This window comes from Boleophthalmus pectinirostris, unplaced genomic scaffold (genome assembly GCF_026225935.1).
Source record: "Boleophthalmus pectinirostris isolate CB_2022bp ecotype Guang Dong unplaced genomic scaffold, ASM2622593v1 HiC_scaffold_15, whole genome shotgun sequence".
NCBI lineage: Eukaryota > Metazoa > Chordata > Actinopteri > Gobiiformes > Gobiidae > Boleophthalmus > Boleophthalmus pectinirostris.
Window position 1 is genome coordinate 3,114,451 of NW_026571070.1, and position 27,965 is coordinate 3,142,415.

The 27,965-nt window shown below is 41.4% G+C and overlaps 1 protein-coding gene across 1 annotated transcript in view; it reads left to right on the plus strand.

The window, feature by feature from the left end:
• drosha (drosha ribonuclease III) overlaps positions 1–27,965 on the plus strand; it is a 322,738-nt gene that overhangs the window by 231,025 nt on the left and 63,748 nt on the right. Inside the window, 3 exon segments of the mRNA XM_055151233.1 lie at positions 3,473–3,581; positions 3,584–3,629; positions 21,912–22,017. Coding sequence (XP_055007208.1) covers positions 3,473–3,581; positions 3,584–3,629; positions 21,912–22,017 — 261 coding nt within the window.

Below are 27,965 nucleotides of genomic sequence, written 5' to 3' on the forward strand. Positions count from 1 at the left end.
GAGACCAGGACTGAGACTGAGACCAGGACTGAGACTGAGACTGAGACTGAGACCAGAGACTGAGACTGAGACCAGGACTGAGACCAGGACTGAGACCAAGACTGAGACCAAGACTGAGACCAAGACTGAGACCAGGCCGGGACCAGACCAGGACCAAGACCAAAACTGAGACCGGGGCCCAGACCGGGAACGGACCAGGCCGGGACCAGAGACTGAGACTGAGACTGAAACTGAAACTGAGACCGAGACCGACACTGAGACCGAGACTGAGACCGACACTGAGACCAGGAGCAGACCGAGACTGAGACCTGGACTGAGACTGAGACCGGGACCAAACCCAGACCGAGACTGAGACCTGGAACAGACCGAGACTGAGACGGGAACAGACTGACCACACCGAGACTGAGACTGAGACCGAGACCAAACTGGGACCAGGCCGGGACCATACCGGGAACAGACAGGGACCAGACCAGGACCGGGACCAGACAGGGACCAGACCAGGACCAGACAGGGACCCAGACTGGAGGACCAGACAGGACCAGACCGGACCGACCAGACCGAGACCGAGGCCGGGACCAGACCGAGACTGAGACTGGGACTGAAGCCGGGACCAGACCGGGACTGAGACCGGGAACAGACCAGGAACAGACCAGGACTGAGAGCGGGATTGAGACTGAGACCAGACTGGGACCAGACCGGGACCAGACCGAGACTGACCGAGACTGAGACCGGCCGACCAGACCGGGACCAGACCGAGACCAGACCGAGACCAGACCGGAGACTCAGAGCCCACGGCACAGAGCCAGAGCTCGAAGCTGAGGCTCGGACCCTGTGGCTTAGAGTCCGCCCTGGTCCTGCTCTGGTCCCGGACCTGGATCAGTCCTGGTTCAGTCCGACATCGCAGCCACAGAAGTCACGTAAACGGGAAACGTCCGTTATCCGTTTTTTTTCCATTTTTCATTTAAACACAAAATCGAAAACTGAAAAAACGAATCATTAACTGTTTTTTCATTTTGATTTTAGAGACAAATAATGAAGAATATTGTTGTTTTTTCGTTTTGTTATTTTGGGTTTTATATTGAAAAATGAATGAACGAATGACACACGGATTGTGTAGGTGGATGAATGTGACCTGACTGTTCAGACTCAAGTCACATGTCAAAAGATCAGATATGTATCGGTTTCAGGAGCACAGATCCAAGTGTCCTGGGTCACATTTGAAAAAAAAATCGGATCTGTGTGGTTCAGACTGACATTAAAAGATCAGATACAGGAACATAGGGGCCAAAAAATCAGATTTGGGTCACTTCAGGTGCAGACTGAACATAGTTTAACTGTTGTGTTTCGTTTAAAGTCCTACGTGGTTTATTTGTGAAAAAAAGTTAGAAAATAAACCATTTAATGACAGTGTGTTTTATAATCCAGAGCGGAAAATTCGGGGACTTTTCAGAACACGTTTATAAAGATCTAAACTAAACTACGGCTGATTTGGACTTTTAAGACTAAACATCTTTAACGTATTTAAAAATAAAAGCGTACGAGTTTGGTGTAATAAAGATAAAATCGCTGGAGCAGATCGGTGGCCATGGGGACGGACTAAACCAATATTTCCTCTTGAAAGTCGTGTTTGCGTTTCCGTGGAGCAGATGCCTGGGTCCGCGCCGCCGTCTTTTCACACAGAGACCAATTAGAAGCTTCCGGAGCCCTAATTAATCCGTGGATCTGTCTTGATTCCACAAACACGCGCCGCATTACATCTCGGCTCGGCTTTATAATGAGCCGCCGACCGGAGCGAGCGAGACTTTCACCTCCGCACCCGCCGACCTCCGAGTCCGAGTCCGAGTCCGAGTCTGAGTAAAGCGGCGCGGGGGGTGAGCTGTGTGCTTGTCTAGGGCGGGATGTTCGGGACGCGGCGCTCACATCGGCGAACAACAGACTGATAAGTTTGGAAACGTTTGAGAGGAACAATCTGTGTGTCATTGGTTTTTCAAAATAAAACCAAAAATAAGAAAATGAAAAAAAAAAAAACAGATAATGATTTGTTTTTTTTAGATTTTTATTTTGTGTTTAAATGAAAAATGGAAAAAAAACAGAAAACGGACTGAACCAGGACTAAAACAGGTCCGGGACCAGACAGGAACCCGGCCGGGACTGAGACAAAGACTGAGACCGGGACCAGACCGGGACTGAGACAGGAACTGAAACCGGGACCAATTGTGTACCAGACCCAGACCAGGACTGAGACAAAGACTGAGACCAGGACCAGACCGTGATTGAAACAGGGACTGAAACCAGGACCGGACCGGGACTGAGACCGGGACTGAGACCGGGACTGAGACCGGGACTGAGACCGGGACCAGATCAGGAACAGGACCGGGACTGAGACCGGGCCTGAGACCGGGCCTGAGACCGGGACTGAGACCAGGACCGGGACTTAGACCGGGACTGAGACCGGGACCAGATCAGGAACAGGACCGGGACTGAGACTGGGACTGAGATTGGGACTGAGATCGAGACTGAGACCGGGACTGAAAGCAGAACCAGTCCAGGACCAGACTGAGACCAGAACTGAAACCAGGAACAGGACCGGGACTGAGACCGGGACTGAAACCAGGAGGGAAACAAGGACTGAGACCAGGACTGAGGCCGGGACCAGTTGTGGACCACAGACAGACCAGGACTGAGACAAAGACTGAGACCAGGACCAGACCATGATTGAAACAGGGCCTGAAACCAGGACCGGACAGGGACTGAGACCGGGACTTAGACCGGGACTTAGACCGGGCCTGAGACCGGGCCTGAGACCGGGCCTGAGACCAGGACCGGGACTTAGACCATGACTGAGACCGGGACCAGATCAGGAACAGGACCGGGACTGAGATTGGGACTGAGATCGAGACTGAGACTGGGACTGAAAGCAGAACCAGTCCAGGACCAGACTGAGACCAGAACTGAGACCCGGACTGAGACCGGGACTGAGACCAGGACTGAGACCAGGACCAGACCGTGATTGAGACTGGGACTAAAACTGTGACTGAGACCCAGACCAGTACAGGACCGGACTGGGACTGAGACCAGGACCAGACCAGGACTGAGACTGGGACTGGAACCGGGACCAGTCCAGGACCAGACCGGGCTCGGGACTGAGACCAGGACCAGCTCTGGGATTGGTGGTGGGACAAATCACGTGTAAAAGTTTCAGATGGAGCAGTTCGAGTTCTTTAGTCTCCAGTTTCAGATCTTCTCCTGAAGCTGCTGTGAGCTTCTGTCGGACTCTTCAGAGCAGAGAACCGCTGCTCGTAGAGTCTGAACATCTGTTTTCTGAGCCTTTCAAGGAAAAACAACAGATCAGAAAAGTTGTAAAGACCACTGAGAAGGTTTCCACGCTGCAGCGGAGTCGTGCCGCTTCACCGTCTCCTTCGTTTTGTTTCCGTTTCTTTATCTCCCGTCCTTCTCATCCTCGTCTGTCCAGGTCCAGGAGCCTCAGAGTGACCGACACCTGATCGACACGTCTCCGGTTCTGCAGAAGCTCACCAGTTTTGAGGAGTCCATCGGCGTCCTGTTCACGCACGTCAGACTGCTGGCCGAGCCTTCACCCTGAGGACCGTGGGCTTCAACCACCTCACGCTGTAAGTCAAACCAAGATGCATTTAATTTATTTATTTATTCAATATTTTACCAGGTACATGAAGCAGTGAGGAGGTTTTAAGGCACTGTTTTTAGGATTTGAGACTTGACTTGATAAAATGGACTAAGACGTGAAGGTCGGTGACTTGGGACTTGACTTGGACTTGAGGCCTGTGACTTGAGAAGCACTTTTAAATCTGAATTCTAAAAAGTACAATTTATCTTAAAAGTAAATTACAGAAATCTAAGATGTATTTTTTATTTTGGTTTAAAGAATTGAAATGACTTGAAGCTCAAAGCAGACGACTTGGACTTGACTCGGACTTATGGGTCAGTGACTTGTCTGTATTTGACTTGGGGCCTGACTCGGACTTGAGGTCAAAGACTTGAGACTTACTTGAGACTCGCAGAACAAAGACTTGGTCCCACTTCTAGTCGACAGCGGTAAAAACAAACTAAGTTTTAAAGTGTGTGGAGGTGGTTCCCATCACCTGCTGCAGAAAACATGAGGATTTATAAAAACAAACAAACACATGCACGCGACACAACCACCTCACGCTGTAAATCTGTCACGATGTACGAGGATTTATACTAAAAACACCCAGAGAAATGCACACTACACACAACACGCTCACGCTGTGAAACTGTCACGATGTACGAAGATTTATACTAAAAACACCCAGAGAAATGCACACGACACACAACAAGCTCACGCTGTAAGTCTCTGTGAAGATATATGAGGGTCTAAACTAAAACACTAAACATGCACAGACTTTAACTTCACTAATTTACTGATCCTTTTAAGTGACGTCACGCTGTGAACAGGGACGGACTGGGACCAAAAACAGCCCTAGACTTTTCCCGCACAAACACACCTACCATGGGGTGAAAATAAAGAATCATTTCAATAAATCATCAATGAAGTAATTGAAGAAAACACACAAAGATGAACTGTTTCTGTTAATTAACAAAAACACCTAAATCACTTCATTTCGAAGTGACTCAGCTTTTTTCTTTTTAACCTTTTCCCATTTTCTTCTTTTTCACCTTTGACAAATGGGCAAATTATGATATTAGCGCCTCTGCTGTTTGTACGGTCCGATGCCCAGTAGAGGTCGACCCGAGCCTCCAGGTTCCAAAAGGGCCGAGCTCAATGTTTCATGATCCCAGATTCGCCTTTAGCCCAGCGAGGTTCTTCCGGTGTCTGGTGGCCGATCGAGCATGTGCAGTAGTGTCTTTTCTCCCGGGAAGCACGCGGACGCACGCGAAGGCACGCGGACGCACGCGAACGCACGCGGACGCACGCGGACGCACGCGAACGCACGCGAACGCACGCGGACGCACGGAGCGCGAGCTTGTGTATCACGTGATCACTTTGACCAATCAGAGCGAGAGGAGCAGGAGCCGGACCGAACGATTGTAAAGAGTTTTTTTAAGACAACTGGAGGGTTTTGAACTGAGAAATAGTGTATGATCTAAAAATGGGTAAAAATTTTGGTTTAGTGACCATCGGTGTTTATTGGTGTTTGTCTTGAAAAAGGAAAGGGGGGCAGAGAACATAAGAGTTTTTCTTCTTTCTGCTCCTTTTCATTCATTTCTTGTGTGTCTGATGTTGTGACACTGTCGATGTCTTTTTATGCTTTATGAATGAAATAAATAAAATGAATAATAATAATAATAAAATCGCCACAAAATCCGACATTTTTGAAAGTTTTAGGTCCCTGTCAGCCGAACATGAGCAGTTTGTGATTACTTTGCCTCTATGAGAAAAATCTTTTCTCGGCCCAGGGGATTTTTTCCGCTGAAATTCCAGTGAGTGTCACTTCGTAAACTCAAGGCAGATACAAGCAGCAGTGCTGTATCCAGTTGTTTTAATTCATCCATGGGTTGATCGGACGGTCGTTCTGGACTTTTCACAGATTGTCAGTCCCCCCTGCCTGTAAGTGTACAAGATAAATGACTTATGCTAAAAATCACACAGAGACATGCACACAACTCGTCCAACCACGTGACACTGTACGTCTCTATGAAGATATATGTGGATCTATACTAAAAACACACACAGAACAAACACACATCAATCAGCCACATCTCACTTTACATCTCCAACACCTCCTCAGTCTGAGTCTAACGAAGACACGTGCGAAGAGACTCGGCTTTGACACATGTAATTAACAAAAATGGCAGAACACACAGAGGAATCAATACCAGTTTATGGTTCATACTGTGAGAGAGAAAAACTGAAAAACTGTTGACTAATGCTAATGCTAATGCTAATGCTAATGCTCGTTTGTGACTAAATTGTTGTTTGTTGTCACCTGTTGGAGCTCCGGCCAAATCACTTCTTTCTGGTCAGATTGTGTTAAAAGATCAAATTAGATCAATCCAACTTGAGTTAGATCTTCAGATAGAGCAGCCCCCCCCCCCATTATTTTCATTATTATGTAAACAAATATAACGAGAACATTTCAAAGATTTGACCAAGATTTGTTTTGTTTGTTTTTTTGACTGAAAAGACTGAAAACTAGTCAATTAATACGGGCTGGGCATCATTACCGTAAGAAGTTCCCGATACGATACATACCTCGATACATAGGCCACGATACGATACATACCTCGATACATACTGATACCACGATACGATACATGTACATATACGATACATGTCTCGATACATATGATACCATACGGTACGATACATGACTCGATACATATGCCACGGTACGATACATACCTCAAAACTTTGGCCACGATACGATACATGTCTCGATACATAGGCCACGATACATACCTCGATACATAGACCACAATACAATGCATACCTCGATACTTTGGCCACGATACGATACATACCTCGATACATAGGCCACGATACGATACATACCTTGATACATAGGTCACGATACGATACATACGTCAATACTTAAGCCACGATACGATACATAGATACGATACCTCGATACATACATGGATACATACCGATACGATACATACCTCGATACTTAAGCCACGATACGATACATACATCGATACATAGACCTCGATACGATACATGCCTCGATACATAGGCCATGACACGATGCATACCTCAATACGTAGGCCACGATACGATACACTTTCGATACAATATGATCTATTTCAAATCGATTCGATACAGTTCAATAAAAAATAATGTCTAAATCGTGGCTGTGATACTAAAAGACTTCATATGAAACACACTTATTTTAAACTAAACATGTTCATTTTGTCTTTTTAGGTACTTAAATGTGTCGGGTTATTTTTTAGAGAAAATACAGTAAAGTTTATTCACCTTGTTGACATATTTCGGCTGCTGCTGCAAGACATCTTCAGAACCGTCGCCCATTTTAATCATCAAAACACTGAAAATGTCAAATTTGTCGCATAAACGAGTTTCCTTCTACTAAACGACTGACGAAAACTGCAGCTGTAAGAAAATAATTTTGTAAAATACGCCAAAAAACGTCGCATTAAACGTACGATATATCGATATTGGGACACTGGGAGGGCATCCGACGCACGGGAACATCTCAGAACATGTCTGAAAAAGTCTAAACTACAGAATTTTCAGCTTTTAAGAGCCGATAAACACACGGGGACATTTTGTTACATAAAAAAATTATTTGCGATGTCCTAATTAAAGCATTCAAATTTCAATTACTCGTCTTTTCTTTTTATATTTGTTGATTAAATTGTTAAAAGCTTTTCTCTTCCTCCACTTTCATTACACCGCCCACACTCTTTCTTTCTTTTTCTCTCTTTCTGCTCTTGTAAGTCACGTTCCAAGTCCCTGTTCTGGTCTCGGTTTGGTCTGGTTATAATCCTGGTCGTTCACAGCTCAAAGACTCGGGCACCGCTGGGACCTTCTCCATCTGCAGTCCGGAGCCGAGGCGCCGTAACCCCGCGGCCTCCTGGGAAATCGGGCTCCCTCGCCGCGTCGTCCGGGGCCGCGCTTTCATTCGGGCGGCTCGCGTCACTCATCCTCACACGTCCGTCGTGCCGCTTACGGTTCGGCCTCGGAATAAAAAAAAGGGCGAAGTCGAAGCGAAGAAGGCGACGGACCGACGCTAAACCACCAAGAGTTTAAAGAACAAAACTGTGAAAAAAAACAGAATAATTTACTCATTAGACCTGGTTTAGACCTGGTTTAGTCTGGGTTTAATTATATTTTAGTCCCGATTTAATTCTGTTTTAGTCCTGGTTCAATGCTTGTTCAGATCTTGTTCAGTTCTGGTTCAGTCCTGGTTTAGTTCTGGTTTAGTTTTGTTTTAGTCCCACTTTAGTCCTGGTTTAGTGCTTGTTCAATCCTGTTTTAGTCTGGTTTAGTCCACGTTTAGTTCAGTTTTTGTTCCGTTTTAGTTCAGTTTCACTTCTGGTTTAATTCTGTTTTAGTCCCAGTTTAGTTCTGTTTTAGTTCTGGTTTAGTGCTGGTTTAGTCCTAGTTTAGAACTGGTTTAGTCCACGTTTAATTCTGTTTTAGTCCCGTTTTAGTCCCAATTTTGTCCCGGTTTAGTCCTGGTTCTGTCCTGATTTATTTCTGGTTTAGTCCTTGTTCGGTTCTGTTTTAGTCCCAGTTTAGTTCTGTTTTAGTTCTGGTTTAGTCCTGGTTTAGTCCTAGTTTAGTCTTGGTTTAGTCCACGTTTAATTCTGTTTTAGTCCCGATTTAGTCCCACTTTAGTCCCGGTTTAGTCCTGGTTCTGTCCTGATTTATTTCTGGTTTAGTCCTGGTTCGGTTCTGTTTTAGTCCCAGTTTAGTTCTGTTTTAGTCCCGGTTTAGTCCTGGTTTAGTTCTGTTTTAGTCCCGGTTTAGTCCTGGTTCTGTCCTGATTTATTCCTGGTTTAGTCCTGGTTTAATTTTGTTTTAGTCCCAGTTTAGTTCTGTTTTAGTTCTGGTTTAGACCTGGTTTAGTCCTGGTTTAGTTCTGTTTTAGTTCTGGTTTAGTCCTGGTTTAGTTCTGTTTTAGTCTCGATTTAGTCCTGGTTTAGTTCTGTTTTAGTCCCAGTTTAGTCCTGGTTCTGTCCTGATTTATTCCTGGTTTAGTCCTGGTTCGGTTCTGGTTTAGTCCTGGTTTAATTCTGTTTTAGTCCCATTTTAGTTCTGTTTTAGTTTAGTCCTAGTTTTAGTCCTTGTTTAGTCCTGTTTTAGTCCTTAGTCCCTGGTTTAGTCCTTTAGTTCCTGTTTAGTCTGGTTTAGTCCTGGTTTAGTTGGTTTAGTTTTTAGTCCTGGTTTAGTTGTAGTCTGTTTAGTCTGGTTTGTTCTGTTTAGTTTTAGTCCTGGTTTAGTCTGTTTAGTCTGTTTAGTCTGGTTTAGTCCTTAGTCCTGGTTTAGTCTGGTTTAGGTCCTGGTTTAGTCCCTTTAGTCCTTTTAGTCCTGGTTTAGTCCTGGTTTAGTCCTGCTTTAGTCCTGGTTTAGTCCTTGTTTAGTCCTGGTTTAGTCCTGCTTTAGTTCTGCTTTAGTCCTGGTTTAGTCCTGCTTTAGTCCTGCTTTAGTCCTGGTTTAGTCCTGGTTTAGTCCTGGTTTAGTGTCTGTATGTGCAGATTAAACCTCTTTTAGTCGTGAAGGTTTTTATTTTGAAACTTTCAGCTCTCGGGCTGCACTTCCTTCAGGAGGAAAAGGACTCAAAGTTCACTGTAACAGACTCTGGACGCGGCCCTAATTACACCCTCCATTTTTACAAAAACACCTTCATCTTTTTCTCGACGATATTTGAGCCGTTTAAACTTTTACTGAACGAGAAAAACAAAACTCACGCCTCTCCACTTTCCTCTCAAAAACTCTCCACGATTCTGTTTCAAAATAAGAAGCTTTTAAGGCGGTAAAAGTGTTCCGGAGGTCGGAGGTCGCGCGCTCCCAAACTTCCATTTCCTCCTCCCCTGCACTTGACCCCGGGGCCCGCACAGATGCATCGTGGGAAACGTAGTGTCGCGCTCCGGTGTTAACTCCCGTAAATGCTTTCACTCTATTTGCTCTATTTGCGGTCGCGGGTTTGACTCCTCGCTCCTTGTTTTGTTTTGTTTTTTTTTTTGTTTTTTTTAAGGTGGATGGAGTTTAAAGCCACACTGCGGAACATTTCAGGCCGTAAGAAAGAGACAGAGAGAGAGAAAAAAAAGATGAATAAACAGAAAACAAAAGATTTAAGCGATTAACAAAAAATATGTAAACACTTCTTTTTATTTATTTATCGTTTTTTTGTCTTTTGTTGTTGTTGTTTTTTGGGGTTTTTTTTTGTGCTCGATATTCTTTCCCACAAAATGACAAAAAATATAAATAAAAGTTTAAAAAAAGAAAGAAAGAGAGAAAAAGAGGGAAGGGAAGGAAAAAAAGATCGAGGTTTTGGACTCTTCATCAGAAGTTACACGGGATTTTATCAGAATTTGCTCGTAACTGTTTAACTTTTTTTTTTCTCTTTCTCTCTCTGTGTCTTTCTGTTTCTCTGTCTCTCTCTCTTTCCCTCTTTCACATTCTTTCTCTTTTTCCGCTGTTTGAAGTAATAATTATTCTGTTTAATACTTCAATTATGACATTTAGAAACAAAATTCAATTTCTCCTTTCAAATGTTTGCACAGTTTTCTCTTTCTCTGTTTCTCTCTCTCTCTCTCTCTCTCTCTCTCCCTCTGTTTCTCTCTCTCTGTTTCTCTCTCTGTTTCTCTTCTCTCTCTCTCTCTCTCTCTCTCTCTCTCTCTCCTCTGTTTCTCTCTCTGTTTCTCTCCCTCTCTCGTTTCTCTCTCCTCTGTTTCTCTCTCTCTGTTTCTCTCTCTGTTCTCTCTCTCTCTGTTTCTCTCTCTTCTCTTCTTCTCCCTCTTTCTCTCTCTCTGTTTTCTCTCTCTCTCTCTGTTTCTCTCTCTTTCTCTCTCTCTCTTTCTCTCTCTCTGTTTCTCTCCCTCTGTTTCTCTCTCTCTGTCCCTCTCTCTGTTTCTCTTCCTCTGTTTCTCTCTCTCTCTTTCTCTCCCTCTGTCTCTCTCTCTCTCTGTTTCTCTCCCTCTGTTTCTCTCTCTCTCTTTCTCTCTCTCTGTCTCTCTCTCTGTTTCTCTTCCTCTGTTTCTCTCTCTCTGTTTCTCTCCCTCTTTCTCTCTCTCTGTCCCTCTCTCTGTTTCTCTCCCTCTCTCTCTCTCTCTCTCTCTCCTCCTCTCTCTCTTCTCTCTCTGTTTCTCTCCCTCTGTTTCTCTCTCTCTCTGTCTCTCTCTCTCTCTCTCTCTCTTCTCTCTCTCTCTCTCTTTCTCTCTCTGTTTCTCTCCCTCTCTCTCTCCGTTTCTGTCTCTCTCCACTTTTTCTCTTGTTTTTACTCTCGCTCCCTCTCTCTCTGTCCCTCTCTCTGTTTCTCTCCCTCTGTTTCTCTCCCTCTCTGTCTTTCTCTCTCTCTGTTTCTCTCTCTCTCTCCCTCTCTCTGTTTCTCTCCCTCTCTGTCTTTCTCTCTCTCTGTTTCTCTCTGTCTTTCTCTTGTTCTTACTCTCTCCCTCCTCCTCTCTTCCCGGACCCCTTTCTCTGCCTCTTTCTATCTCTCTCTCTTTCTTTCTCTCTCTCTCTCTCTCTTTCTCTCCCTCTAATAAACACACACTCTCACTCTCTATCTCTCCCTGTCTCTTTCTCTATTCTCTCTCCCTCCCTTTTTGCTTTACATCTCCATCCATTCTCCTGCCTCTCTTTCTCTCCCTCTAATAAACTCAGACTCTCACTCTCTCTCTGTTTCTCTCTCTCAGTTCTCTCTCTCTTTTTTCTTTCTTTTCGTCTCTTTTAATTTACGTCGTCGTCTTCATTCCTCATAATAATTACAGACGGGTGTAGAATCTGAGAAAGAGAGAAAGAGAGAAAGAGAGTGAGTATAATTCAGACTCGTTCTTTGGGAGCGAATGATTCCATTAAGAGAAAAAAAAAGAAAAAAAAAGAAAGTGTCTCTTTGTTTTTCTTATCGGCTCCGCAGGTTCATTCACTTTGAAAACTCCGTCCCGACGCTCAGATCTTTCACTTTTCTCTCTCTCGCTCCGTTTGACGACTTCATTATTTTATTTTTTATTTTTTTGTTTTAAAGCTGCACTGTGTAACTTTTCGCCTGCTTGTTTCTATGGATAATATGTCATTGCTCGGCTTGGAATGTTCCGCAGTGTGACTTTAAACAGCTCTAGTTTAATTACAAGTGTTTTTTTTTTTGTTTTTTTTTTTTTTGTAGCTCAAAAATACTTCAAAAAACAGACATTCTGACACATTCTCCACAGATCCGACCTGTAACTTGGGCTGGTTTGGTCTCCATGAAGATAGAAAGGTTTAATGCCACACTGTGGAACATTCCAGACAAAACAATAACACCAGAAAAGTGACACTTTAAGGGCAAAAAAATGGGCCCAGAGCCAAAAAAAAAGTTTTGTTTTGTGTAATTCATGTCTAAATATTCACTTTCTTATGGTCTTGGACTCAGTCTGGACTTGGTCTTGTCTCGGTCTTGAAGTTTGGACTCGGTCTTGTCTCGGTCTTGAAGGCGTTTGGACTCGGTCTTGTCTCGGTCTTGAAGGCGTTTGGACTCGTCTTGTCTTCTCGTTTGTCTCGGTCTTGAAGGCGTTTGGACTCGGTCTTGTCTCGGTCTTGAAGGCTCTTTGGACTCGGTCTTGTCTCGGTCTTGAAGGCTCTTGGTCTTGAAGGCTCTTGGACTCGGTCTTGTCTCGGTCTTGAAGGTTTGGACTTCGGTCTTGTCTCGGTCTTGAAGGCTCTTGGACTCGGTCTTGTCTCGGTCTTGAAGGCGTTTGGACTCGGTCTTGTCTCGGTCTTGAAGGCGTTTGGACTCGGTCTTGTCTCGGTCTTGAAGGCTCTTGGACTCGGTCTTGTCTCGGTCTTGAAGGCTCTTGGACTCGGTCTTGTCTCGGTCTTGAAGGCTCTTGGACTCGGTCTTGTCTCGGTCTTGAAGGCGTTTGGACTCGGTCTTGTCTCGGTCTTGAAGGCTCTTGGACTCGGTCTTGTCTCGGTCTTGAAGGCGTGCTTGGACTCGGTCTTATCTCGGTCTTGAAGGCTCTTGGACTCGGTCTTGTCTCGGTCTTGAAGGCTTTGGACTCGGTCTTGTCTCGGTCTTGAAGGCTTTTGGACTCGGTCTTGTCTCGGTCTTGAAGGCGTTTGGACTCGGTCTTGTCTCGGTCTTGAAGGCGTTTGGACTCGGTCTTGTCTCGGTCTTGAAGGCTTTTGGACTCGGTCTTGTCTCGGTCTTGAAGGCGTTTGGACTCGGTCTTGTCTCGGTCTTGAAGGCGTTTGGACTCGGTCTTGTCTCGGTCTTGAAGGCTCTTGGACTCGGTCTTGTCTCGGTCTTGAAGGTGCTTGGACTCGGTCTTGTCTCGGTCTTGAAGGCGTTTGGACTCGGTCTTGTCTCGGTCTTGAAGGCTGTTTGGACTCGGTCTTGTCTCGGTCTTGAAGGTGTTTGGACTCGGTCTTGTCTCGGTCTTGAAGGTCTTGATGGACTCTCGGTCTTGGACTTGGTCTTGTCTCGGTCTTGAAGGCGTTTGGACTCGGTCTTGTCTCGGTCTTGAAGGCGTTTGGACTCGGTCTTGTCTCGGTCTTGAAGGCTCTTGGATCGGTCTTGAAGGCTCTTGGACTCGGTCTCAAGGCTCGGTTCTACTCGTCTTGTCTCGTCTTGAAGGCGTTTGGACTCGGTTTGTCTCGGTCTTGAAGGCTCTTGGACTCGGTCTTGTCTCAGTCTTGAAGGTGCTTGGACTCGGTCTTGTCTCGGTCTTGAAGGTGCTTGGACTCGGTCTTGTCTCGGTCTTGAAGGCGTTTGGACTCGGTCTTGTCTCGGTCTTGAAGGCGTTTGGACTCGTTTTTTTCTAGAACATGATCCTTGTGATAAACACTCACTTCGGAATTAAACTTAATTCTGAAGTGAGTGTTTGGTTTGTTTCGATTTTAAAGTCGAACTAATTTTTTCCTGGATCATGTAAACGTTTATTCTTCATAAAAATAAAACAACAACAAAAGCAGCTGAAGTGTGTGTTTTTATTTTCCGGTCGTCATATTTTAATCCAAACTATTTAATTCAGAACACATCATTCGGAATTCAAAAACATCATGTAAACGTGTTTTGTGTCTCTGTCTCTGGTCTCTGTTCTGTCTCACACTGTTAGATTTTACACTGACTGATCCAAACCTGTGAAGCCGCGATCAAGGCGTCTTTTATCTCTGGAAGTGGACACACACACACACACACACAAAACACACACACACACACTTTTATTTTTATTTTTATTCTTTCCGTCTTCTGCTCGTGACACATTAACATCATTTTTCATTCACGGATCAAAGGCCAAACCGAGCGACTTCTTTTTTTTTGTTTTTTTTTCACGGCTCTGACGATGCTTCACTTTAAAGTCGTTCTATTTCTGCTGCAGGTTGTTGTTTTGTCCTGAATGTTCCGCAGTGTGGCATTAAAGGGTTTGTACTTCTTTTGTTTGTGTGTGTGTGTGTGTGTTGTTTGCCAGATTTATTGTATAAGCTGCTCTTGAGGTCAAAATATGTGGTGCGTTCTGCGTCAAATTATAAGTTACATGTTGAATCGTTTATAGTGTGTGATCAGGAAGTGTGTGGTTAGAATGCTAGTTTTACTCCACTCTGAAAGTTGTGAATAATGGATAATTAGAATGCTCCGATTGCATAAGGTACATCCACATGACAACGCTTCTAGATTTTGTTTTGTTTTGTTTTTTTGCGGATTGAAGAAAGTTTGCGTTCACACGAGGGACGGGCATTCGATAAAATTTTCTTCCTCGATCGTCGGGAGAATTAACGATCGATTATCGATTAATCATTAACGTTTTTATGTTAAAATGATCATCATTATTATTACCAGTGTTGGGGAGTAATGGATTACATGTAACTGGTATTACGTAATCAGAGTACAATTTATGAGTAACTGTATTCAGTTACAGTTACTGTTTCAGTGAGTGGTAATTGGATTACAGTTACTTTGTTAAAATAAATGGATTACACAGCGGTATTTTCCTGTTTTCACATTTTGGGCTAAACCAGGACTAAACCAGGATTAAACCAAACTAAACCAGGAATAAACCAAACTAAACCAGGACTAAACCAGGACTAAACCAGGACTAAACCACCAGGACTAAACCCAGGATAAACCAGGACTAAACCAGGACTAACCAGGAAAACCAGGACTAAACCAGGACTAAAGACCAGGACTCTAAACCAGGACTAAACCAGGACCAGGACTAAACCTGGTCTAGACAATATGACACTAACAGTAGGTGGACATAATTTAAGGCAGCAGTGATTTCATATAGAAATCATTTCTCTATCAATAATATTTTTTAAAATGCTTAAGTAAAGACGGGGCTTTTTATTTTCTTTGATCAGACAAACAAATACCTCATGTTAAGATTTCCTGGTCTTTACTTCTCTGTAGTAAACAGTCGTCTGTTCATGGAGACTTGGGCTCAACAGATGTGGTTGTTACATTCATGTTGTTTTCAAAAGCATGACAATATCAAGTAATCCAAAGTATTCAGATTACGTTACTCACTTTAAGTAATTTAATGGATTACGTTACAAACTACATTTTGGGGTATGTAATCTGTAATCTGTAGGGGATTACATTTTAAAAGTATTCTTCCCAACACTGATTATTACTATCTGCACTAATCTGCATAAATAAACTAAACTTTACGACAAATAAACATAACCACTGTAGAGCCACATCAGCCCGTTCATGCAGCTTCGCGCAAGTGTCACAGAAACGAAAACCACATGACTCATTTGCATAAACTAAGCGAAAAAAAAACCCCAAACACTATTAAGCTCTGATGCGGTTTAACTTCTGTCGGACTAAGGGACATGACTCAGGTGAACACAGGTTAATGTGACCAGATTTGTGTTTGTCAAAACCAGGACAGCGTACGGGGGGAGGGGGGCGGGGCCTCGTCATCCACATTGAGCGACTCTCACCTGGAAAAACTTTTTAATGTTTTTTGAGGTTCCTGGCACCGCCTCTGGACACCGACACATATGTGCTGTTTTATACACTGTGCACATGGACTCACACTTGTCTCGACCGGGACGGAAAGCGTGGAATTTCTGGTACAAATCACCGTTAAATACACATTTGTGCTTCGTCGTGTTGCAGACTGACCGACTGTTTGTGTCTCGCTCCTTCTGAGTCACAAAAAGCTACGAGAGACGCTCAGTTTAGTGGCCCAATGAAAGGAAATGAAAACCCAGACATTTGCATCACTTTATTAAAAAAAAACCCAGTCGTTTGGTCTCCCTACACTATGCACAGCGACCTGCATTCGGTTTGTCGATTAAAAATGAACGTAATCGATGAAATTCTTAATGATCATTTCTCGATGAATCGACTAATCGTGGTGAAAAATTACAGATGAAAACACCTGTAATAAAATAAATGCTAGATACACAGGCAGAGCAATAACATGTCCATGGTGATGGGCAGGTGGCAGACCGTTCACCTGAAAAGTTACATGGTGAAACTTTAAAGAATGTATTTATTAATTTTTACTAAACATATACAAACATTTAGAAAAGCTCATGTGGTTCTGTACAACTGAACTCCATACATTACATATACATTACATATATTATATTATATATTGCTTTTTTTTTAACCCTAACCCCTTTTTTATTCTACCAAACTGTTTGTTTGTTTTTTAATTCTACCAAACTGATTTTTTTTTTAATTCTACCAAACTGATTTTTTTTTAATTCTACCAAACTGATTTTTTTTTATTCTACCAAACTGATTTTTTTTTTATTCTACCAAACTGATTTTTTTTTTATTCTACCAAACTGATTTTTTTTTAATTCTACCAAACTGATTTTTTTTTTTTATTCTACCAAACTGATTTTTTTTTTTTATTTTTTTTTTTATTCTACCAAACTGATTTTTTTTTTTTATTTATTTTTTTTTTCTACCAAACTGATTTTTTTTTTTTTTAAACTTTTTTTTTTTTTTCTACCGAGCTGTTTGTGTGTTATAATAATCTTAGTCAACCTGACAGACATCAACACAACAAATTAAGCAATAAACACAAATAAAAACAATAATAATATTCAACAAAAATTACAACCAAAGATCAAACCACACTGACAAAAAATTATATAAAAAATACATTAAAAAAATATACCTGGAGCTGTATTTTTCATCGACACACATTTGAAATAATAAAAAAATGGTGTAATATTTTCCATAATTCTAAATAAAGAGATCCCTGATTAAAGTGCAGTGTTCTTTCTCGTGTCTCCCGGTTTGACCTGGGGGATTTGAGCTCATGTGAAAACGCTCCACAGTTACAGCTGCCGTACGCTTTTACACGAGCCCGAACCATCTCCACGCAACATAAACCCCCCATAAACACTGACCTTTATCTCCGTCCTCTGCATCACGCCGTCACAGCGTCACACCGTCACGGACCGCGGGACGAGAGGAGCGAGAGGAAAGAGGAAAGAGGGATGAGGTGTCACCTTTTATTGTCCCCGTTGGGAGATTTGTCCTCAGCATTTGACCCAGACTTCAGTGCAGACTTATGCCGCTTTCGGGTAAATGTCGGCAGTGGATAAATCCGAGTCACTTCCTCCGACGTCGACTCAATTATGTCTCAAGTTTGATTTTTACATGTTCGGAAAAAAAAAAAACTGGTGTTACTCGTGTCGAATGATGTGAAAGGAAGAGTAAACGAAGACACTTTCTCTGCACAAACACAACTGAACACATCAAAATGAAGAAAAGATAATTCTCTTCGTTTACTGTGAGCGCCGACGTTTTTGCCGTGACGTAAATAAAACAGAACTAACTCGAATTTGTGTTTCAGAACCTCGATTTGATTGTCGTTTCATTGCACTTTTTTGAGGTGGAGGTTGTTTTTTTTGTTTTTTTCCAGTCTTTTTTTTTTTTCTGTGTGTTGTGTTTTTTTTGTTTGTTTTTTTTGTTTTGTTTGGTGTTTTTTTTTTTTTTTTATTTAGTCCTTGTAGTGTAGCCCTGGTTTAGACCTGGTTTACCCCTGGTTTATCCCTAGTTTAGACCTGATTTAGTCTTGGCTTAGTCTTGGTTTAGTCCTGGTTTAGCTCTTGTTTAGTCTTGGTTTAGACAATCCTTGTTTAGCCCTGGTTTAGTCCTGGTTTAGACCTTGCTTAATCTTGGTGTAGCTCCTGTTTAGACTTGGTTTAGTCCTGGTTTAGTCCTAGTTTAGCTTTCGTTGAGATCTGGTTTAGTCCTGGTTAAGTTCTTGTTAAGTCCTAGTTTACCCCTGGTTTAGTCCTAGTTCAACTTTCGTTTAGACCTGGTTTAGTTCTGTTTTAACCGTTGTTTATCCTTAGTTTAGACCTGATTTAGTCTTGGTTTAGTCCTGGTTTAGCTCTCATGTAGACCTGTTTTAATCCTAGTTTAGCTCTTGTTTAGCCCTGGTTTAGTCCTGGTTTAGTCCTAGTTTGGCTCTTATTTAGCCTGGTTTAGTCCTGTTTAGTCTAGTTTAGCTTTGTTAGATCTGGTTTAGTCTTGGTTTAGTTCTTGTTTATACCTGATTTAGACCTGGGTTTTAGTCTCTTGTTTAGCTCCTGCTTTAGCTCTGGTTTAGTCCCAGTTTAGTCCTGATTTAGTCCTAGTTTAGCTCTTATTTAGCTCTGGTCTAGACCTGGTTTAGTCTTGGTTTAGTTCTTGTTTAGCCCTGGTTTTAGACCTGGTTTAGCCCTGGTTTAGTCCTGTTTTAGTCCTATTTTAGTCCTAGTTTAGCTCTTATTTAGACCTGGTTTGGGTCTTGTTTTGTCTTGGGTTAGTCCTGGTTTGGTCCTGGTTTGGTCCTGGTTTGGTCCTGGTTTAGACCTAGTTTAGACCTAGTTTAGTCTAAATGATCCAAAAACTTTACTCTACACCTTCACAATCCTGGCTCGATGTTCCGTAGTCTCTTTACACTCTTACTGTGTTTTGATAGCGCTCTGAAGGGGGAGTGACTTAGCGTGGAGAGCTGGAACACGCCGGTCTAAACGTGTTCCGTGTTTAACCGTTAATCGCTCGTCTTTAACATTTGCCGCCCGACAAAAAAAAAGAGACAAAAACAGGAGGCGCGCGAGGTTTTTCCCACAGATCCACGATTCAACGAGCCACAAAGAAAATGTGTTTTTAAAATAGTGAAATAACGGGTTTAAAATCGTTGGTTCATTTTTCAATTAAGCGTCGGCCGCGTGTTTGTGCGTCGGGACAAAAGCTCCATTATCAGAGCTGCTCTTGTGCGAGTCGACTGTGGGCGAATGACGTTCCTCCTCCTCTCAAAGACGCTTAATTGGTGCTTTTAAAACAACTCTGTGTTTAATCCATTTGTGAACGTCCAAATGAACTTACCAGAGGGTTTTATTTTATTTTTTTTTTTTATATTTATTATGTGGATTTTTATTTATTATTTATTTTTTTTTTGAGTTTCTGGGAGATTTGTCTTGTTCCAGTACAGATGTTTATTGTATAAGCAACTCCTGACGTCTAAATACTTTGACTGTTTTTTGTTTTTTTTTTTATTTTATTTATTGACATTTTCAGTTTAGAAAAAAAAAAAAAAAAAAAAAACTGTGACGTGAAGGAGAAACTGGTGCCAAATAATCATTATAATACAATAAAATACATTAAATTAAATAAACAAAAATAATAAATAATACATTTAAATTTAAGTTCTGTATGACTTACATGACAAAAACATGTAAATAAAGTAGTTTAATAATAATAATAATAACATAAAAAAATAATAATATATATATATATATATATATATATATATATATATATATATATATATATATACAACAATGACAACAACAACGATGACAACTACTACAACAACTACACAATTACTATACAACTACTACTACTACTAACTACTACTACTACAACAACTACTGACTACTACTACTACTTCAACTACTACTAACAACAACTACTACTACTACTACTACTACTTCACACTAACTACTACTAACTACTACTACTACAACTACTACAACTACTACTACTACTACTACAAACTACTACTACTACTACTACAACTACTACTAACTACTACTACTACTAACTACTAACTACTACTACTACAACTAACTACTACTACTACTACTACAACTACTACTACTACTACAACTACTACTACTACTACTACTACTACAACTACTACTACTACTAACTACACTACTACTACTACTACTACTACTACTACTACTACTACTACTACTACTAACTACTACTACTACTACTACTACTAACAACTACTACTACTACTACTACTACAACACTACTACTACTAACTACTACTACTACTACTACAACAACTACTACTACTACTACTACTACTACTACAACTAACTACTACTACTACTACTACTACTACTACTACTACTACTACACTACTACTACTACTACTACTACTACTACTACTACTTACACTACTACTACTTACTACTAAACAACTATCACTACTACTACTACTAACAACTACTACTACTACTACTTACTACTACTACTACTACAACTACTACTACTACTACTACTACTACTACTACTACTACAACTACTACTACTACTACACTACTACTACTACTACTACAACTACTACTACTACTACTACTACTACTACTACTACTACTACTACTACTACTACTACTACTACTACTACTACTACTACACTACTACTACTTCACACACTACTACTACTACTACTACTACTAACAACTACTACTACTACAACTACTACTACTACTACTACTACTACTACAACTACTACTACTACTACTACTAACAACTACTACTACTACTACTACAACTACTACTACTACTACTACTACTACTAACTACTACTAACTACTACTACTACTTCTAACAACTACTACTACTACTACTACTACTACTACTACTACTACTACTACTACAACTACTACTACTTACTACTACAACTACTACTACTACTATACTACAAACTACTACTACTACTACTACTACTACACTACTACTACTACTACTACAACTACTACTACTACTACTACTACTACTACTACTACTACTACTACTACTACTACTACTACTACTTCAACTACTACTACAACAACAGCAGCTTAGCAGTACTTTGAGAGAAGTGGCCAGTGAAGTGAAAGAAATGACTGGAAAAAAAAAAAGTTTATATTATATAGTGTTAATATATAATATTTATATTAAATATTTATTTAAATATATAATATTTAACACTAATATCACAGGCTACAGTGTGAATTTCCTTTAATAATATAGTGATATTTTATTTACTTTATTGCACCTAAACAAAGTTATGTTTTCTACACATGGAAACAAAATTAAATACGATGTAATGAAAATGAAAATGATAATAACGTTAAAATCAAATATTAAATCCAAGTTTATTCAATCATCTAACGTAAGTGTTCTGCAAATCAAAGACTCACATGTCGATGTTTAACGGGTCAAAACAGACAATAAAACCAAAACAGTTTTAAAATGTGACTCAAATCGACGACATTTAAACTGGAACAGGGTCGAAGAACTTTGGACGACTTCAAACCGTTTCAAATGATCCAGTTCTGTACGAATAAAGTCAGAAGAGAGTTTTTGTCGTGTTTATTTACATGAGTTGTGTTTGTTTGTTTGTTTGTTTTTTGACCTGATTTAGACCTGGTTTAGACCTGATTTAGTCCTGGTTTAGACCTGATGTAGACCTGATTTAGTCCTGGTTTAGACCTGGTTTAGCCTGGTTTAGACTGGTTTAGACCTCCTGGTTTTAGACCTGGTTTAGACCTGGTTTAGGGTTTTTAGGTTACCTGACCTGGTGATTTAGTCCTTGTTTTAGGTTTAGACCTGATTTAGTCCTATTTAGTCCTTGGGTTTAGTCCTGATTTAGTCCTTTTAGTCCTGGTTTAGACCTGGTTTAGTCCTTTTAGGTTTAGTTTGGTCTTTTTAGTCCTGGTCCTGGTTTAGTCCTGTTTGGTTTTAGTCCTGGTTTAGTCCTGGTCCTGATTTAGTCCTGGTTTTTAGTCCTTTGTCCTGATTCTGGTTTAGACCTGATTTAGTCCTTTTAGTCTGATTTAGTCCTGGTTTAGTTTTTGGTTTAGTCCTGGTTTTTCCTGTTTAGTCCTGTTTTATTTTAGTCCTGAGTTGTTGTCCTGTTTGTTTGTTTGTTTTTCCTGGTTTAGTCCTGTTTTAGTCCTGTTTAGTCCTGGTTTAGTCCTGTTTTTTATGTTTATTTACTTGAGTTTGTTTGTTTGTTTGTTTGTTTGTTTGTTTTTTTTGCAGAGGTCATAATCAGAGGATGGAGTTTCTGGGAGATTCGATCATGCAGCTTGTGGCCACTGAGTATCTGTTCATCCACTTCCCCGATCACCACGAGGGACATTTAACTGTGAGTCTGTTTATGGTTTAAATATGACTCATCTGCTGTAATGTTCACAGTAATACAGTGCGCTGTTTGCATGCTAGTTGTTGTTCGTTAGAAAAGCTCTTGTAAACTGATCTGGGTGAGTGAGGAAGATGCTCAGAATGTACGAAGTGAAAAATAACTTGTTTAGTCTGGGATTACTTTTTAGGCCTGGTTTAGTTCTTGTTTAGACCTGGTTAAGACCTGGTTTAGACCTTTTTTACTCCTGGTTTAGTCCCGGTTTAGACCTGGTTTGGACCTGGTTCAGTCCTGGTTTAGTCCTGGTCTAGTCCTGGTTTAGTCCCTGGTTTAGTCCTGGTTTAGTCCTGGTTTAGTCCTGGTTTAGTCCTGGTTCAGTCCTGGTTCAGTCCTGGTTTAGTCCTGGTTCTTAGTCCTGGTTTAGTCCTTGGTTCAGTCCTGGTTTCAGTCCTGGTTCAGTCCTGGTTTAGTCCTGGTTTAGTCTCTTGTTTAGTCCTGGTTCAGTCCTGGTTTCAGTCCTGGTTTAGTCCTGGTTTAGTCTCTTGTTTAGTCCTGGTTCAGTCCTGGTTCAGTCCTGGTTCAGTCCTGGTTCAGTTTTAGTCCTGGTTTAGTCTGGTTGTCTGGTTTAGTCCTGGTTTAGTCCTGGTTTAGTCTGTTTCCTGGTTCAGTCCAGTCTGGTTTAGTCCTTGGTTTAGTTCTGGTTTAGTCCTGGTTTAGTCCAGTCCTGGTTTAGTCCTGGTTTAGTCCTGGTTCAGTCCTGGTTTAGTCCTGGTTTAGTCCTTGGTTCAGTCCTTGGTTTAGTTCCTGGTTTAGTCCTTGGTTTAGTCCTGGTTTAGTCCTGGTTTAGTCCTGGTTTAGTCCTGGTTCAGTCCTGGTTCAGTCCTGGTTCAGTCCTTGGTTTAGTCCTTGGTTTAGTCCTGGTTTAGTCCTGGTTTAGTTTAGTCCTGGTTTAGTCCTTGGTTCAGGTTTAGTCCTGGTTTAGTCCTTGGTTCAGTCCTGGTTTAGTCCTGGTTTAGTCCTTCGTATAGTCCTGGTTCAGTCCTGGTTTAGTCCTGGTTCAGTCCTGGTTTAGTCCTGGTTCAGTCCTGGTTTAGTACTTGGTTCAGTCCTGGTTTTAGTCCTGTTTAGTTTAGACCTGGTTTAGTCCTGGTTTAGTCCTGGTTCAGTCCTGGTTCAGTCCTGGTTTAGTCCTGGTTCAGTCCTGGTTTAGTCCTGGTTCAGTCCTTAGTCCTTGGTTTAGTCCTGGTTTAGTCCTGGTTTAGTCCTGGTTTAGTCCTGGTTTAGTAGTCCTGGTTCGGTTTAGTCTTCTGGTTTAGTCCTGGTTTAGTCCTTTTAGTCCTGGTTTAGTCCTGGTTTAGTCCTGGTTTTAGTCCTGGTTTAGTCCTGGTTTAGTCCTGGTTTAGTCCTGGTTTAGTCCTGGTTCAGTCCTGGTTTAGTCCTGGTTTTAGTCCTGGTTTTGTCCTTTTAGTCCTGGTTTAGTCCTGGTTTTAGTCCTGGTTGGTTTAGTCCTGGTTTTAGTCCTTTTAGTTTAGTCCTGGTTGTCCTTGTCCTGGTTTAGTCCTTGGTTTTAGTCCTGGTTTTAGTCCTGGTTCAGTCCTGGTTTAGTCCTGTTTAGTCCTGGTTTAGTCCTGGTTTAGTCCTGGTTTATTCCTGGTTTAGTCCTGGTTTTCCTGGTTTAGTCTGGTTTAGTCCTGGTTTCCTGGTTTCCTGGTTTAGTCAGTCCTGGTTTAGTCCTGGTTTAGTCCGTCTGGTTTAGTCCTTGGTTTCTTGGTTCCTGTCTGGTTTAGTCCTGGTTTAGTCCTGGTTTAGTCCGTGGTTTAGTCCTGGTTAGTTTGGTTTCCTGGTTTCCTTGGTTCAGTCCTGGTTTAGTCCTGGTTCAGTCCTGGTCCCGGTTCTAAACTCCTGACCTCGTCCGTCACTTTTGTCCATTAGTGTTTTTCTTTTTTTTCCGGTCCTGGACTCACGGGGAAAGTCCGGACCCTTTTCCATCAAACTCTTTTTACAAATGTATTTTTATTTCCATGTGATTCCGAGGACGACGTCTCAGCACGACAAATCTCCTCATATTTTATTCCATTTGCTCTTTTCCCGTTTCCGAGCTAAATTTAAACCATTTTCTTGTTTTTCCCGTCTGTGTAAATGCTCCAGTTCGTTTTGTAAAATTTATCAGTCTTTCTCTTTCTGTATCTGATGAATTATTCCTTCTGCCGTTGCTTTTTTCCATCTTTCTGTTTGTTTTTCTCTAACTGTCCTAAACAAATACAGTGAATGGAAAAAACAGACGTGTCTTACAGAAAATAATCGAGACCTGCGCCGTGTCCAGGGCCGATCGGTTTACGCGTAAAGTCTACGGAGGAGGCGCGTCTCGGCCTTTTGGTCCTTTCAGAAATTTAAAGTTTCGGTGAAATTTGCCGCATCGACACTTTTCAAGTGTTTAGACCTGGTTTAGTCCTGGTTTAGTCCTGGTTTAGACCTGGTTTAGTCCTGGTTTAGACCTGGTTTAGTCCTGGTTTAAACCTGGTTTAGTCCTGGTTTAGTCCTGGTTTAGACCTGGTTTAGTCTTGGTTTAGTCCTGGTTTAGTCCTGGTTTAGTCCTGGTTTAGTCCTGGTTTAGACCTGGTTTAGTCTTGATTTAGACCTGATTTAGTCCCAATTTCAACCTGGTTTAGACCTGGTTTAGTTCTGGTTTAGACCTGGTTTAGACTAATTTCGACCTGGTTTAGACCTAGTTTTTTTTTAGTCCTGGTTTAGACTTGGTTTAGTCTTGTTTAGTCTGGTTTAGTCTGGTTTTTAGACCTGATTTAAGTCCTGATTTAGACCTGATGTAGACCTGATTTAGTCCAGGTTTAGACCTGGTTTAGACCTGGTTTAGACCTGGTTTTAGACCTTTTAGTCCTGATTTAGACCTGTTTTAGACCTGGTTTAGACCTGATTTAGACCTGGTTTAGACCTGATTTAGTCCTGATTTAGACCTGATGTAGACCTGATTTAGTCCTGTTTTCCTGATTTAGTCCTGGTTTAGACCTGGTTTAGACCTCGGTTTAGTCTTGGTTTAGTCCTGGTTTAGTCTTGGTTTAGTCCTGGTTTAGACCTGGTTTAGACCTGGTTTAGTCTGATTTAGACCTGATTTAGTCCCAATTTCAACCTGGTTTAGACCTGGTTTAGTTCCTGGTTTAGTCCTGGTTTAGACCTGGTTTAGACCTGATTTAGTCCTGATTTTTAGACCTGATTTAGTCCAGGTTTAGTCCTGTTTTAGACCTGATTTAGTCCTGATTTAGACCTGATTTAGTCCTGATTTAGTCCTGATTTAGTCCTGAGTTTAGTCCTGGTTTTAGTCCTGGTTTAGTCCTGGTTTAGTGGTTTAGACCTGGTTTAGACCTGGTTTAGACCTGGTTTAGTCCTGGTTTAGTCCTGGTTTAGACCTGAAATAGTGAAATGAGAATAGTTTCTTATCCAATATTTTTACAGCTTTTTTTTTAAAAAAAGTGGTTGAATTGATCTGTCATATTTACACTGCAGTTTTGTAGATGTTCATTAATATGCACTGTTCCTATTAAATAAATCAATAAATCAATAAATAAAATAAAAATCAATAAATAAAATAAAAATCAATAAAAAAAATAAAGTAAAATAAAAATCATTAAAATAAAATAACATAAATAACATGAAATAAAAAATAATAAAACAATTTATTAAAAAATTAATAAAAAAAATAATAAAATCCATGTGGTTTTGCAAGACTCTGAATGAGACAGAATCATGGAGTGTAAAAACATCTGTGCCGCTTATAGAGTCAACGTGAAATGTACACAGACGTCGATATTAAATCAAATAAACACAAATGTACAGGCAGACGGACGAGGGACACAGACGTCTCCAACAAGAAAACAAACGAGGTCCATATTTTTGGTAAATAATGAAGGTGCAATATGAAAAGTGCAGAGGGATGAAAGAACAGCATGAATACAGAAGATATGAAGTTGTTTTGAATGTAAGATGAAAATTTAATATTTTGTTGTTTTTTTTTTGTAATTTGTATTATTTACGTAAAACAAATCAAAAATAGAACCAGGTGCAGTGACTTTGTTCAAAACTGAAACTCCAACGTTTCATGATGGGATTTTATATCAAGCATCATTTTTATTTACGTGTTTTTCCTTTTTAAAAATGGTTTAGTCCTGGTTTAGTCCTGGTTTAGACCTGGTTTAGTCCTGGTTTAGACCTGGTTTAGTCTGTCCTGGTTTAGTCCTGGTTTAGACCTGGTTTAGAACTGTTTAGTCCTGGTTTAGTCCTGGTTTAGTCCTGATTTAGTCCTGGTTTAGTCCTGATTTAGTCCTGGTTTAGTCCTGGTTTAGTCCCTGGTTTATTAGTCCTGGTTTAGTTTTTAGTCCTGGTTTAGTCCTGTTTGTTTCCTGGATTTAGTCCTGGTCCTGATTTAGTCCTGGTTTTAGTCCTGGTTTAGTCCTGTTTAGTCCTGGTTTTAGTCCTTGTTCCTGATTTAGTCCTGGTTTAGTCCTGGTTTAGTCCTGATTTAGTCCTTGTTTGGTCCTGGTTTAGTCCTGATTTAGTCCTGATTGTCCTGGTTTAGTCCTGTTTTAAACCTGGTTTAGTCCTGTTTTTTATTTTTATTTACATGTTTTTCCTGTTTTAAAATGTCTACGTGACATTTTTTAACTCAGAATTTTTAAATAATCACATGTATTTACAGAGAAGTGGGCGGGGACAGGTGATAAGTGAAAACCAACCTGGACAAACTCGGACAGATCGCCTGAAGTCCAGCTCGCGTCGACCTTGAGCCGCGTTTTCAGTATTAATAAATAATTAAAAAGAATTAACCAAAATACCAGAGTGAAATTAACGGCTCAATCTGATTAAAATTCTTGTGATATTTGTTGAACTTCGGCCTTTTTTAACCCTGACCCCGTCGCCGTCGCTGTCGTCGCCTTCGCTGTTCGTCGCCGCCGTCGTCGTCGTCGCCGTCGTCGCCGTCGTTGTCGTCGCCGTCGTTGTCACCGTCGCCGCCGTCGCCGTGGCAGCAGCAGAGGTGATAAAACGGTTTGATATAAAAAGCGTCGGAGTTTGTGTTTTGGTCGAGTGGAGCTGAGTCTGTCCCTCTGCTCGGAGCAAACATGTTTTTACCTTCCTCCTCCTCCTCCTCCTCTTCCTCCTCTTCCTCTGTTTCCTGTTTCTCCCCACACGTCTTGTATCTGTCTCTTTTTCTCCTCCTCTCTTCTCTCTCTTCTTCTTCTTTTCTCTCTCTCTGTTTTTTAATATTTTAAGGTGGTGTATAATAATTGTTTATTGTTAAAAGTCAATTTAAAGTCTTCGTTTTTCTCTCTACTCTGTTCTTTCTTTCTTTCTCTCTCTCTCCTTCTCGTCCCCCTTTCACTCCCTCCTTTTCTCCTCTCTTCTCTCTCTTCTATCTCCAGCTCTCCTCTCTTCTCTCTTTCTCTTGTTTCACTGTGGATTTGTACCTCGCTCTCTTCCTTCTCTCCCTCTCTTCTTCCGTCTCTTCCCCTCCTCTCCTCTTCTCTCTTGTCTGTGTGTGGACTTGTACCTCCCTCTCTCTTCTCTCTCTCTCTCTCTCTCTCTCTCTCTCTTCTCTCTCCCTCCTTTTCTCCCTCTCTCTCTCTCTCTCTCTCTCTCTCTCTCTCTCTCTCTCTCTCTCTCTCTCTCTTCTCTCTCTCTCTCTCTCTCTCTCCTTCTCCTTTTCTCTCTTCTCTCTCTCTCTCTTTCTCTCCTCTTTCTCTCCTTTTCTCTCTCTCTCTCTCTCCTTTTCTCCCTCTCTCTCTCCTTTTCTCCCTCTTTCTCTCTCCTTTTCTTCTCTCTCTCTCTCTCCTCTTCTCTCTCTCTTTTTCTCTCTCTCCTTTTCTCCCTCTTTCTCTCTCCTTTTCTCGCTCTCTCTCTCCTTCTCTCTCTTCCTCCCTCCCCTCTCTCCCTTGCCCGCCCTCTCC